Below are 13,581 nucleotides of genomic sequence, written 5' to 3'. Positions count from 1 at the left end.
CAGTGTGTCCCCATGGATTCGGAAGCTCGTGCCTGCTAGGACAGCCCAGTCCCCGGGTTGCTAAGGTGGGGGTGGTGGGTGGAGAGCTGCGGCTTTGGCCTGCGCAGAGTGGCGGGGAGGCGACCCGGAGACGATGGGGAGGCGGGCGCAGTCGACCCAAGGGTGGAGAAGGGGGAAGGCGAAGGACGCGCGTTCCCGGGCTCGTGACCGCCGGCGGCTCCGGGAACCGGCACCCAGACAGCCCAGGAGAGATGGCAGGCGGCAGGGACCCGCGCGTCGTGGACACCCTCCACCTGCTGCTGCTGGTGGCCGTCCTACCCCTGGCAGTCCGGGGGGTCCGTCGGGGCGCGGTAGACTGGACCCAGGAGAAGGTGAGGGGCTGCTGCTGCGCGATTGTATCTGGGCGGCTCTCGCGCGTGCGGGGACTCAGTCCCGCGACCCCCACCTGGGCAGGATGGGAAGCGGGCAGAGCCGAGGTCCCCCAACCCTGCGCCCAGAGGAGCTGGGGCTCTGCGTGCTCGCCAGGGTGCCTCGCTGGCCGCCGGGAGGCTTTGGAGCTGCCTCGGGAGCTGGGTGATGTCACCGAGCTCCGCTCGGCTGCGGTCTGATGCTGGTACTGATAGGCACACGAAGTGTGACTTGCCTGCGGTGGCGGAGCGGGGAAGTGAGGGCGCAGGACCGCGCATCCGCCCGCTCGGGAGACGCGGGGGCTGGGTCTCGGCGCTCCAGGCGGCCTAGGTGCGGGGCGTGCCTGGGGGTGTGCCACTCCCTCGCCGCGCCGCCGTATCCCGGGACGCCCTCCCGGTGTTGAAGTTTCCAGGCACGGACGTGGGGGTCTGTTTTAGATTTTTAAGCGCATCAGAGCCGGAAGGAGATTACTTGGAGACCCACTATACTTTAAAATGTATTTCTTTTTTCGTTAAAAGATAGTAAAATACAATTGTTAAAGAAATGTATAAAATTGTAGGTGGAGATTTCATGTAAGGAACTTAGGATAAAAGGGATTTGCACGTTCCCTCTGTGTGAAGTAAATAGGTTCACAGTTATTTCCATTTCTTGTGTAACAGTTTTAAATTCCTAAAACTGCTAGGGACTTAAGCAAAGGTTATTGATATTGGAGTAAAATGGTATACTTTCAAAGATACTAAGAAAAGCAGCAAAGTAAAGGGATATGACCTTTGACAGCATTGTTGAAAGATCTCTTAAATGCTTGTGGTCTGCCAATACTGACTTACAGGGCTCAGGGCGAATGCACAGGCCCTCTCCGGGGTTACCTGTGGGTCCTTGCCTGCACAGGCTATGGATATCAATAGCCCCCTTCAGCTCTCTGGGTGATACTTATAGCTTCACCATTCAAGGACTACAAGGGTGCTCCACTTACATAAGGACATCACTAGCCACAGAGAACCTGGGGAGGATGAGGGCAACTGACTCACACGTAACTTCATTATAAGAAAAGCTTCCCATGAGAATTCAGTAGGACTAATGTCTATTGATCCAACCAGTCCATTCTGAAAGAGATCAGCCCTGGGATTTCTTTGGAAGGAATGATGCTAAAGCTGAAACTCTAGTACTTTGGCCACTTCATGAGAAGAGTTGACTCATTGGAAAAGACTGTGATGCTGGGAGGGGTTGGGGGCATGAGGAGAAGGGGACGACAGAGGATGAGATGGCTGGATGGCATCACTGACTCGATGGACCTGAGTCTGAGTGAACTCCGGGAGTTGGTGATGGACAAGGAGGCCTGGCATGCTGCGATTCATGGGGCCGCAAAGAGTCGGACACAACTGAGCGATTGAACTAAACTGAACTGAATGTCCATTGATGAACATAGGGTTACAGACTTCCATCTTCTCCTTCCTGCCAGAAATTGGTAAGGGACATTATCTACCAGAATGTGGAGCCACACCAAATGTGTCCTTATGATCCGTGGAAATGGATGGGAATAAGTGAGGTGGGGACAAAAGGAGCTGATCTGAGGGATCATTTACAGGCAGAAGGTATTTGTGGGTGAGAGAAGATGCTGGATTCTTTCAGTGTTTTAAACTAATGAGACTCTAGCTTTTGAGAAATGTCTTTTGAAGCCCGAATCTCTTTTATATTTAAGAAGCTTCTAATCGCTGTTCTATTTGTTTGCTTTCAAGAGGTGCAAGCAAATGATGCAAATGACAAAGTCAGCCACCACAATGCCTGATTTCTGGTCCCCCACCCCCTTATTCTCTAAGGCTTTAATAAGGTCTACCAGGTGTCGAGTACAATTTGCAGCCTGGGAAATGAATTAATCCACACTAAAGTTTATGCCTTCCTGCTCTGCGTGATATTTAGCTATTTTAATCATGTGGGGTGTGCCCTTGGCACACTGGTCTGCCAAAAGGTGAGGTGTGGTAAAGGAAGTATTGATTTTGAAATCCATTTTCTTTGCTTTGAAATAAAGGTGTGTCTTTTCCAGTGGGATCTAATATGTAAAAACAGCTCAACCCTAGTTTATGGTTGTGTTTAGAAGACTGAGATTTGTTTGAAACCTGTAAACAATTTTTCCATAGAAGTCATATTATAAGTTATTTGATTCACAGGTGGGCTCACTGGTATATATTTAGGAGCATTGGCATCTGGGTATCAGGCTTCTATATATAAGCATCTGACTTGAACCTTGCAGTGCCCTCATAGTGAGAAGGATATATTCATCCCCAGTTTATAGATGAGGAACCTTGACCACCATTACAGCGGCAAATTGGAGAGTCCTCGTCTTTCCTTAAATCAACCATGCCTTTATTATTGGATGTTTAGGTGGTTTCCAAACTTTATCATAAAGCTGGGACCCAATGTATTTTACCTGATAGATTTTCCCTTAGTTATTAACAAAAATAAAAAAGAAAGCTTTAAGTCATATGAAGGATGGAGGAACCTTGTACAGGAGATTGGCTTCACCTAGGAGTCCTCGTCTAGGATTGTTCTGGAGGAAAATTACTGCTCAGCATTTCACATTTTTCCACTGCTGGAGCCACATATATTCAAAAACCCCATTAGGTTCCCCTCCTCTGTGGTTCTAAAATTCTTGGCCATCTATCCCTCTGCCCATCATGATTCTTGTGAATCATAAAGCAGCAATGGAGACTCCATTGGCAGGGGCAGGGGGCCGGTGGTAGTCTGCATGTTGGTGGTAGAAGGAGAAAGAAAATGTGCTGTTTTTGAGCTTCTCGTATCTGGCCGGTAAGTACTATGACATCCATTATGCAGATATGGGAGCTTTTCCTAGTCATAGCTAGCAGGTGAGGATCTGGGATTTGGCTCTAAATTGTTGTTTTTAAAACCTGCACTGCTTCGCTTTTAGATAGAGGGCTGTTAGCATTAAAGAAGATAGGACTTTATCATATTCACTTCTCAACTGTTCTACAACTTCATTTGTCATATCAGTGGAATCTGACCCAGAAGGAGTTCTGCAAATGGGTTGAATTTGGAGTAGACATAGGTGTTAACCTGAGCACTGTCTGGGAGATGCTCATATTGGATGGAAACTAGAATTGATTTGGCTGTGCTTCTGTAATGTTCTCCCTTTCATTCAATGGTGTGGGACCTCAAATCCATCTGCAAGCCGGGCCAGTTCTGCAAGTTATGTAATTAAAACCCTCTTTGGCTGGGCACCGTGTGATTAGTCCAGAGGAGATGCTGGAGACCTGGTTCACACTTTTGCAGCTGAAAGATTCTTGTCACCCAAAGCAGACTTATTGTCCCTTCTGCCTGGATGGAAAGACAAGGCAGGGGCTGTAATAGAGACTCATTCCTCTGAGAATGCCCGTACCAATGGAAAATTGTCTATGTGCCTTTTAACTGAAATAAACCTAGAGTGGTTTGGGGTTGACATTTAACATTGAGCTCAACACAGTTTTACCTCATTCATTTACTGTCCTCGTGCCCAATTTGCACTTTCTTTCCAGGTTTATTCTCTTACTGCTTCCTCTCAGCTGCACATAGATTTTTATGTTTATTGAATTCTGAGAGTCAGCCTCCATTAAAATCAAACAAATGTTGTTTAGGTTGGAAAAATCAAATGGTTCTCCATTCAGGGCTTTAATGAATAGAAAGGCTTAGGCAATCAACCGATTATGACTGTTTCCCCTTCTCTAGCTTTTAATCTCTGTGATTTCACAGGGGCATCTTTACTCCCAGAGAGGCAGGGAGGGGGAGGGCTCTTTACCGAAGTATGTTCATTTAATGGGTGAGCCCAGGAGACTGAGGATCAACACAAGTAAGTTTCTGTATTCAGGAGCACCGCTAGGCTTGTCTAATGAGCTTACCCTTTACTTATCCATTAAGCGTTGTTTGGTGTTGTTTGCCAACCATGGTTCATTCACAGTATCTGTAACAGGTAGTGATGCTAGAGGATTATTTTGTTTCTGTTTTTCCCTTAAATCTCTTAAGAACTCTTTTTAAGCCTCCATAAATCGCCTATTTACTTATTTACTTACTTATTTCTCTTCTTCCTCATAATCCTTATTTCCCAACATCTTGGGGCTCATGGGAGTTTCCTTGGGCTCCTGTTTGGCTCATGAATTGTTGGGCTGCACCTTGCAGGCCTGTGAACCTTGTAGTTGCCCAGTTTCGAGGCCAAAGAAAGAGCCTGGAGATGGTGACAGAGACAATCAGTGATTTATTGAACAGAGGATCTTACATGCCCAAAACAAAGGGTCCTGGAGCAACACTCCACCCTGTTGGGCGAGCAGGCAGGCCATGGCAGCAATCTTTATATAAATCACCCATTTAAATATCAACTTGATTTCCATTCACTGTGGACATGGAGTCAAGGACCACAGTGACCAGATAGGGTCTGGGATGGATGGAGTAATAAACAGTAAATGAAAAGGAGTCCTTGGCCAGACAGCCTTTGACACAACAGTTCTTAATTGTCACAGTGACTTTCCCAGGCCAACTCTCAACTCTAAACATCACAAGCATCGACTCTCAGAAATTCAAAAAGAACAAAGTCTACCAACATTGAACTACAGCACTTCCTGGCCCCCTGTAGCAGGCAGCCGCTTGTCTTTCCTGGCCCTATAATCTCTGCTCATTCAACTGACTTGGTATATATGATGGCAAACTTCCCATTTTACTTTATTATTATATACATGCCGTCTTAGTGAAGTTAGTTTTAGAAAGACAGTTCACTTGTTGATTCCGTATTTGATTAGTTCATCCAATAATTACTGAGTGTGCCACATGAGCCAGGTGCTGTGTGGTTCTGGGGAGAGCATGGAAAGTAAGAGAGATAGTTCCTGTCCTCCTGGAGTTGACATCTTGCATGAAATTAGACATTAAACAAATAGACACACAAGGCCTCTACACTCCAACCTGAAATGAGCAGGAGTTAGCTAGGTGAAGAGGAAGTGGAAAGCCTTCAAGGGTAGAAGGCACCACAGTGCAAAGGCCCCAAGAAGCCCAAGCCTCACTGCCTTGGGTCCTGAAGAGTGCCAGGGAGACTGAAGCATGGTGCGTTGGTCTGAGTGGTCCTGCCCGGGGGCTTGTGGGGCAGCAGGAGAGATCAGAAGCTCTTGTTGTCTGTGTTAACTAATAATTAACCGTGTGAGTTTTCCAACTTCTTGCCTCCTTTCTCTTCACTTCTCACATTGCTATGGTTTTATCTTTTAGCTCCCTCTTTCTTCTCAAAGTGCTGTTTGAGAGTTAACAGGAAGACTCAGATCTGAGGTACCAGGGACTTTAAAGGCTGCAGCAACAAATTTAGCAAGGAAATATATTTTTAAATGTATGACCAGTAAATAAACACAAACCTTAAGATGTTCAGAAGCAGCATCAATAGACAGTGCTGTACACTGAAAGTCACAGATAATGCAGGGAGGCAGAGTGGAACGAGCATGGGATTGGGAATTGACACAACCATGATCCTTTCTCGAACTTGCCTATAACTCTCCTACAACCTTGGGAAAATCGGCTAGCCTCTCTGACTCAGTTTCCACTGACAGCAAAGAGATTGGATTATAATCATCTCTAAGTGACCTTTCCAGCTCAGAATTCTATACCTCTTCAGTGTCTGACAGACGGTAATAGAACTAATAATACTTACCAAATGTTTACTGAGGTAGTTTACATGAGTTAGCTCACTTAGTTATAATTACTCTGGGAAGTAGGTGTTATTACCTCCCTTTTACAGATGAGGATGGTAAGTCATAATGAGGTTAAGTAACCTAGCCAGAGTTATAGATAGTAAATGGTGAGGAGTTGAGTTGAGAGGCCAAGTTGAAGGGGGCTGCCTGGACCCACAGCTCCCTATCTTTGTGTGATAATAGCTGAGAGTGCCACTGAGACATAGTGAAGTATAAGTATAATAAGCATTAGACAATAAAGTGAAGTCGCTCAGTCGTGTCTGACTCTTTGTGATGCCTTGGACTGTAGTCTACCAGGCTTCTCTGTCCATGGGATTTTCAGGCAAGAGTACTAGAATGGGTTGCCATTTCCTTCTCCAACTAGACAATAAGTATGCTCTAATTCCACAGTTTCTCATGGAGTGAAAACACCCATGTGATAACCTGCACATAATCAATTTATACTGGTTTTGGAAAAAGTGATAAAATAGAGAGGGCTCCCATGAGCTCTGTTTTGATTTCCAAAAAATTTATGTTACCTTCATCATTCCCCTCAGAGAAGAAATCAGATCAACGACTCACTTCCCTATGGGAAGGAGTAACACATTCTGTCATTGAATGCCTGATGAACATATAATGAATGAGTGATTCATCATTACTGGAATTATAAAAAAACTCAGCATGTATAAAGTAGTATCCAGAATACAAATTTGAATGTTATGCTTGTTCAGCTGCTTAAATTAACGTTCACTTAATTAATATATAAGTGTATCAAAGAGTGTGAGCGTTAATGGAATATTAAAATAATTTTAACTGAAGACAAAAAATGTACTATTTAGTGGATTGTAGAATCATCAATCTCTGACTGAAAAGAATTGCAGCAATCATCCGGGTTAGAGCTATTCAATAGAAATATATAATGTGAAGCACATATGTAATTTAAAATTTTCTAGTAGCTCTATTAAAAAAGTAAAAGACAATAGGTTAAATTAATTTTAACACTATTTAACTCAATATATCAAATTTTTTCATTTCAACATGTAATCACTATAAAAATTCTTAGTGAGCTATTTTGCATGTTTTTTCATACTAAGTCTTCAAAATTCAATATGTGTATTACACATAAAGCACACTTCCACCTGACTCTCTACATTTCAAGAGCTTAATAGCACATGTGGCTCCTGGCTACCATATTAGACAATGCAGATTTAGCTCAAATTCCTTTATTAGTATTTTAGGGAAATGAGAATTTAAGTGACCTGCCTGAGGTCATCACTGTAAATGGCAGCAGAAACTTTGAATCCAGCTCCTCTCACCCCAAGAGTATGCTCATTCCATAACATCACACTGGCTTTTATAGCACAATTATGCTAACAGAGTATATTGTTTTGTTGGCTGTAGTTTTTGCAATATTGAGTTTTCTTAAGACTAGGATAGCAACAATTGTTATTTGTAAACCATAGTTTTACAAAGTAATTGTAGCAAAATTATTAAAAGTTATATAGCTACAAGTGTTAAGTATTAATTCTCAGGTTCAAAGCATGATTTTAATTCTGTTTTAAAAACAAGCTGCCCAAACAGTTGAACTTGTAGACCTAAAGGGCCAATTTTAAAGTTGAGTAGTTTAATTTACTTGGAGAAGGCAATGGCAACCCACTCCAGTACTCTTGCCTGGAAAATCCCGTGGACAGAGGAGCCTGGTAGGCTACAATCCATGGGGTCATGAAGAGTCGGACATGACTGACGTGACTTAGCAGCAGTAGCAGCAGTTTAATTTACTATGTTACAATGTAAGAGCTATCCCTTTATTTTGAAGTTCAAAGCAAATATTTTACAATTGCAAATGTTTCAGGATAAATCTTAAATATATTATGAAATGATGTAAATATTAATGTTTATTTATTTCTCAGAATTATCACCAACCAGCCCTTTTGAATGTATCATCTCTTCGGCAAGTTGCAGAAGGCACCAGTATTTCTGCAATGTGGCAAAATGACTTACGACCATTGCTGATAGAGCGATATCCTGGATCGCCTGGAAGCTTTGCTGCTCGCCAGGTGAGAAACAGCATACTAATCTGAAGGTTGTCCAACACATTCCGTTCCCATGATAAATGATGCTATCCTCAAAATTCTGAATTGTCTAATATTCAGATCTGTCTTCTCATCTTATTAACTAAAATAAGCATCCTAGAAAAGCAGACAACTAAGAGTAAATATCTATTCTGAATTAAGAGATGCATGTTAACCTAAATCAATTTATGTATGAATTCTCCATCTGGGAGGGCCAAAATCAGACAGGATACTAAGTACCCAACTCTTGATTTTTTCTATAACACACCCTCAGGCACCCAACCAAGTTTTCTTGAACTTCAAATACCCAATCTCAACAGACTTGGACATTTCTTTCTTAACAGTTCTGGGTCAAGAGTGAGTTACCGTCTTAACAGGCCTTTATTCCCCTTTTGAAATTGTATTTTACCTGGAGGGAGAATTAAGACCAGTGATAAACTACTTTCTCCAGTACAGTATTTCTCAAGCTTCTGACTCTGACACATGGCAAATATATATATATATCTATATAACATTTTATACACAAAAACATAGAGTTAACTAATAAAAAAGTTTCTTAAAAAATACTCCTACTATGTGCAATCTGTTGATGTGGTTCAGTAGCTAAGTCGTGTCCGACTCTTTGTGACCCCATGGACTGCAGTACGGCAGGCTTCCCTGTTCTTTACTATCTCCTGGAGCTTGCTCAAACTCATGTTCATTGAATTGGTGTTGCCATCCAACCACTTTGTCCTCTGTCGTGCTTCCCCTCCTGCTTTCAATCTTTCCCAGCATCAGGGTCTTTTCTAATGAGTCAGCTCTTTGCATCAGGTGGCTAAAATATTGGAGCTGCATCTGTGGCATCAGTCCTTCTAATGAGTATTCAGGATTGATTTCCTTTAGGATTAACTGGTTTGATCTCCTTGCAGTCCAAGGACTCTCAAGAGTCTTCTCCAACACCACAGTTCAAAAGCATCAATTCTTTGGCGCTCAGCCTTCTTTATTCTCCAACTGTCACACCCATACATGACTACTGGAAAAACCATAGCTTTGACTACACGGACCTTTGTTGGTAATGTCTCTGCTTTTTAATATGCTGTCTAGGTTGGTCATAGCTTTTCTTCCAATGAGCAAGCATCTTTTAATTTCATGGCTGCAGTCACCATCTGCAGTGATTTTGGAGCCCAAGAAAATAAAGTCTGACACTGTGTCCATTGTTTCCCCCTCTATTTGCCATGAAGTGATGGGACCAGATGCCATGATCTTAGTTTTTTTAATGTTGAGTTTTAAGCCAGTTTTTTCACTCTCCTCTTTCACCTTCATCAAGAGGCTCTTTAGTTCCTCTGATTTTAATTTTATTTTACTAGTTTTCTTTTTACTTTAGTCATGAACCACTAATCTGATTTCAAGACCCACTGATTTTTGCACTGTAGTTTGTAAGACACTGCTATGGAGGGTAGATTAGGCCATAAGAGGGACTAAACCTGAATGTCTTTCTGACTCCTAAGTGTCTATCCTCTTCAGCAGTCTGAAACCCCAGCTCTGAATGCCTATTTTTTCAAGGTAGCCCCATTTTTAGGGGCATCTTGGGAAGGAATGGGGAGAGGCTGGCCTCTCTGAGAGTAGCCCACTTGCCTAACTCTTCTAGCAAACCCCTTGGCACTCCACTGCAGTGACAAAATGACACCCGCAAGGCCCAGCAGCACAGCTGGTGGGCTTTTCCTGTCTAACCAATATATGACTTCTGCCTCTCAAGGTGAGCCCACATGCATTGTCTGTTGCCCCATTAGCCTCTTGTCTTCCATCCAAACAGCTCTTGCTTTCCTTAAGGACTTAGGTGGAGGAGACCCAAAGACAACATTAGTTCCTTCTAAGCTCTAGGCAGAGAGAGGAATAATGCTGATGATGGCAGACTTTTATCCAGGGCTTTTTCCAGCTCTGTCAGGCACTTGATGGAAAACTTTGCCTGGATAATCTCATTCAGTTCACATGGCAGTGCCACCTTGCTGGGGACAATTATTCTCCCAGTGCTACAGATTTAAACAGGCTGAAGTATGCAGTTTAACTTGCCCATGGTTATACACGTTGTAGAGATGAGGCTGGAACCTGCACTGGGATCTTCTTGACTTCTCCATCCAACCCCTGGAGAGCAGTGGCTGGGCAAGCCTAGCTCTGTGGTGTGTGCTCACACATGGGTCCAGCTCTGTGTCTTCTCAGGCCCCAGCTGGAGAGCAAGGCACATACCACTCATTTCAATGATCTCCCCTGGGCCTCATCTCTCAAGCATTTTCCAGAAAAGTTCAGGGCACTGACTGGGTCTTTGCAAAATCTTCAGTTCTTCATTTGAAAAAAATCTATGTCTGTAATGTTCACCCATCGCCACTTTTTCACTTCCCCACAGCATTTGCTCAGAAGGCCAAATATATATCCCCAAAATGTATATGCACACTTTAGACCTGAGGTTTCTGGCTGTGGCCTCTAAAAAGCAATAAAGACAACAAAATATTGCTATTGTGATCTTTAGCTCCAGGAGTATAGATTGCAGAAATAATATACATAGATTCTGTTGTGATTTTAAAACTACATATTCATTTAAAAGTTTTACAGAATTCATAATCACATCTCCCATGTCAGGTGGGGGTGGAGGCAAGTGAGAAATTTATTGACAGTATTTTGGAATGTGCCGGGAACTGTTGCTGGATTCCCTACATATGGCTGGCTGACACAGCAGCAGTGCTGACAGAATGGTTGTGTTAGAAATCTCACTGAAGAGATTCAGTTTTATAATTTGGGGAGAAGAAAATTACCATGAATTTTAGGAAAGCTGCCCCCCTCAAAATGTGGTAGATAAAGACTTCCCTCTTTTGAAAATGAAACAGATGATACTGAGATATTAGGGAGGAACTGCACTAATGACTTTAATTTGACTATCAGTACCTTTTGCTCTGAACTAAATTTAGACAAGAATGGTGGAAAATTAATTTTTCTCCTGAGGCACTTTTGAGGACCCAGTCAGATGTTTTATAATTTATAGAGTTTCAGGGTTATAACTAAAGAACACTTTAAAAATCTAGAAAAAAAAATGTAGACTTGGTATAAAATTGATTAGTGAATTAACTTTTAATCAGTTATCAATAAAGATGTATACTGCTCTGAAGTCCCTTTCAGAGGATAATATGGGAGCAATATCCCATAGTCTTCATTTTTATTGTCTCTGATCAGTGGGTCTAATGCTGCCTCTTGGATTTTTAGAGTATATTTTTTGAAAAGATACTTTATTTGTAAATAATACTTTGAAGGCATTAAATTTTGGAGGATTCCAGTGATTTCTAGATGAGAGAGGAATAAAAAATGAATTAAAAAGTCAGAATGATAAAGTCTCACTAGGGAGCAAGCCAAAAACTTTGTCTAGAGGCAAGCTAGAAACTTGGTGGTTAAAATCTCCTGTAGATGACCAGTGTATCTGAATAGCTGAAGCTGGGCTTCTTTAGTGAAAAGTATGTGTATCCCTGAATGGAGAGCCCTGGGTTGAAAGCCTGAGGGACTAGTACATGGTCCACCCAAGAGGGAGGAGGTGCCCAGAGTCCCCAGGGGCAGCATCCAGGCAATATTTGCAGACTTATTGCAAATAGTGCAGAATCTACTTCTTCCAAACAAATCTGGTCTGCTAATGACAGTGTTTCTCAGACCTTGGAAATGAGAATGTAAGTTTAATTAACTTGACCCAGGATCATTCACCAATGTTACCTAAAATCCCCTACGGGCCTTCCTCCCCAGGAAGCAGGAAGCAAGATGTCATGTTTACTTTTATTTTTCTCTTTGCTCTCTTTCCACCCCCAGTCTTGGCCTCTCTTTGTGTCTCTCTCCTTGTCTCCCCGTCCATCTTCATACGCTTTTCTTTCTCTTTACTCAGTCTCACTCTCTCTGTCTTCATCTCGCTGTGTCTTTATTCATCTCCTTGTCTCTTTTCTTCTCTCTCCATTTAAAAAGATAGATGTATAGAAATCCATCTATATTCTAAATTACATTTTAGCATGCCTGGTAGGCTGAGGCTTCAGCAACCTGGAGTTTGGGAAACATAGCTGCTTTAGACGCCCTCTCATAGCCAAGCACTCTCTGTTCAGGGGCAGTCTAGAGAGAAGAGCAGTAGTTTGTGGAGCCTACCCTAGAGAATTACAGTGGGAACGTGCGGACTAAGTCTGCAAGCCACAAGCACAACAATAAGGGCTATTGGCGACCTCATTAGATTATGCAGCCAATTTGATTGTTTATAAAGAAATTAGTTGCTAAGACAAATAAAAATATTTATACTGAGTAAAAAAGGTTAGTGCACGGAGAACTCTTTTGGGGAGGAATTGGTGAAGCTTTTGTGGATTTTAGCATCAATACAGGTATCAGATATTATGGCCAAAACCTGCTCAGCGTTGAGGAATGAGTTTGTGTGTGAGACTTCAGCTGAGCAAAGCTAAGAGATACATATTTTTAAAATCCCAGTTCATTTTGTAAGCATGCAGGCTGCTGTTGGTGTTGAACACATTTTACGGAGCAGTTCATCATCTGGATACCAGATGTTCTGGAGATGTGCTTTTTATTTATTTATTTTTAAAGACTGACCCCTTTTTTATGGAAAAATTTCTTTTCCCCAAAGTCTGGGGATAACTTCTTTTCACATTCTCTGGAAAACTTTTCTTAGCGGCAGTGATTTCTCTCTAGTCAAATGATTAATGTTCTATACCATATAATTTTATATAGTCTCATTGAGAATAAGTATGAGTTATAATCAGTCCATATTTACTGATAGCCTACTGTGAACAAAGCCCAACACTAAGCATTGTGGAGAATGAAAAAATAAATGAGAGATGAATAATAATTTCAAAAAGGTTATAATGCTTCAAAAATTATTTTTATATGAAAAAACAGCCTGTAAATGTGTCATAGAAAAGGTACATTGTATACATTGCTCTTTAGGCCAAAGTCCACCTCCTGACAGAGAACAAGGAGTAACTGTCTGGGAAACGGTTTGTTTATTTGGCTTTTTCAAGACTGACTATAGAATCACTGTCTTCCCTCTGGCTTAGTTTTCCTCTTCCTGGAAACTTCCTGCCCCAGTTGTTTCAAGGCTCTTGCCTACGTGTCATGTCACACTAGTTAGGGCAGGTCACACAAGACTTGGCTAGGCTAGAAAGTCATTTATTTCCTTGGGAGGGGGGGAAAATTCTCCCATTCTTTTCCAGTCATTATAAGTTATTTGTTTATTACCTCAAGGTCCATCCCCACTGGATGTTCATTGTGGAACAAACTGCCGGATATGTTGATGTGTGACTTAAAAATAATTGTTGTATGACTTAAAAATAAAAAATAATTGTTGTGTGACTTACAGATAATTTTTTAAGGCACCCTTCAAAGATCTATATAATATTTCAAAATGAAATAAA

General features: G+C 42.1%; 1 protein-coding gene across 1 annotated transcript in view; it reads left to right on the top strand.

Annotated features, from left to right (window-relative positions):
* Nucleotides 1–251: 251 nt before the first annotated feature.
* QPCT (glutaminyl-peptide cyclotransferase) overlaps nt 252–13,581 on the top strand; it is a 29,570-nt gene continuing 16,240 nt past the window's right edge. The window contains exons 1-2 of the mRNA XM_068982265.1: nt 252–371; nt 8,006–8,152. Coding sequence (XP_068838366.1) covers nt 252–371; nt 8,006–8,152 — 267 coding nt within the window. The remainder of the gene's footprint in view (nt 372–8,005; nt 8,153–13,581) is intronic.

Source organism: Capricornis sumatraensis, chromosome 1 (assembly GCF_032405125.1).
Source record: "Capricornis sumatraensis isolate serow.1 chromosome 1, serow.2, whole genome shotgun sequence".
NCBI lineage: Eukaryota > Metazoa > Chordata > Mammalia > Artiodactyla > Bovidae > Capricornis > Capricornis sumatraensis.
Note: the sequence above shows the minus strand (reverse complement) of the source record. Positions and strands in the feature narration are given on the sequence as shown.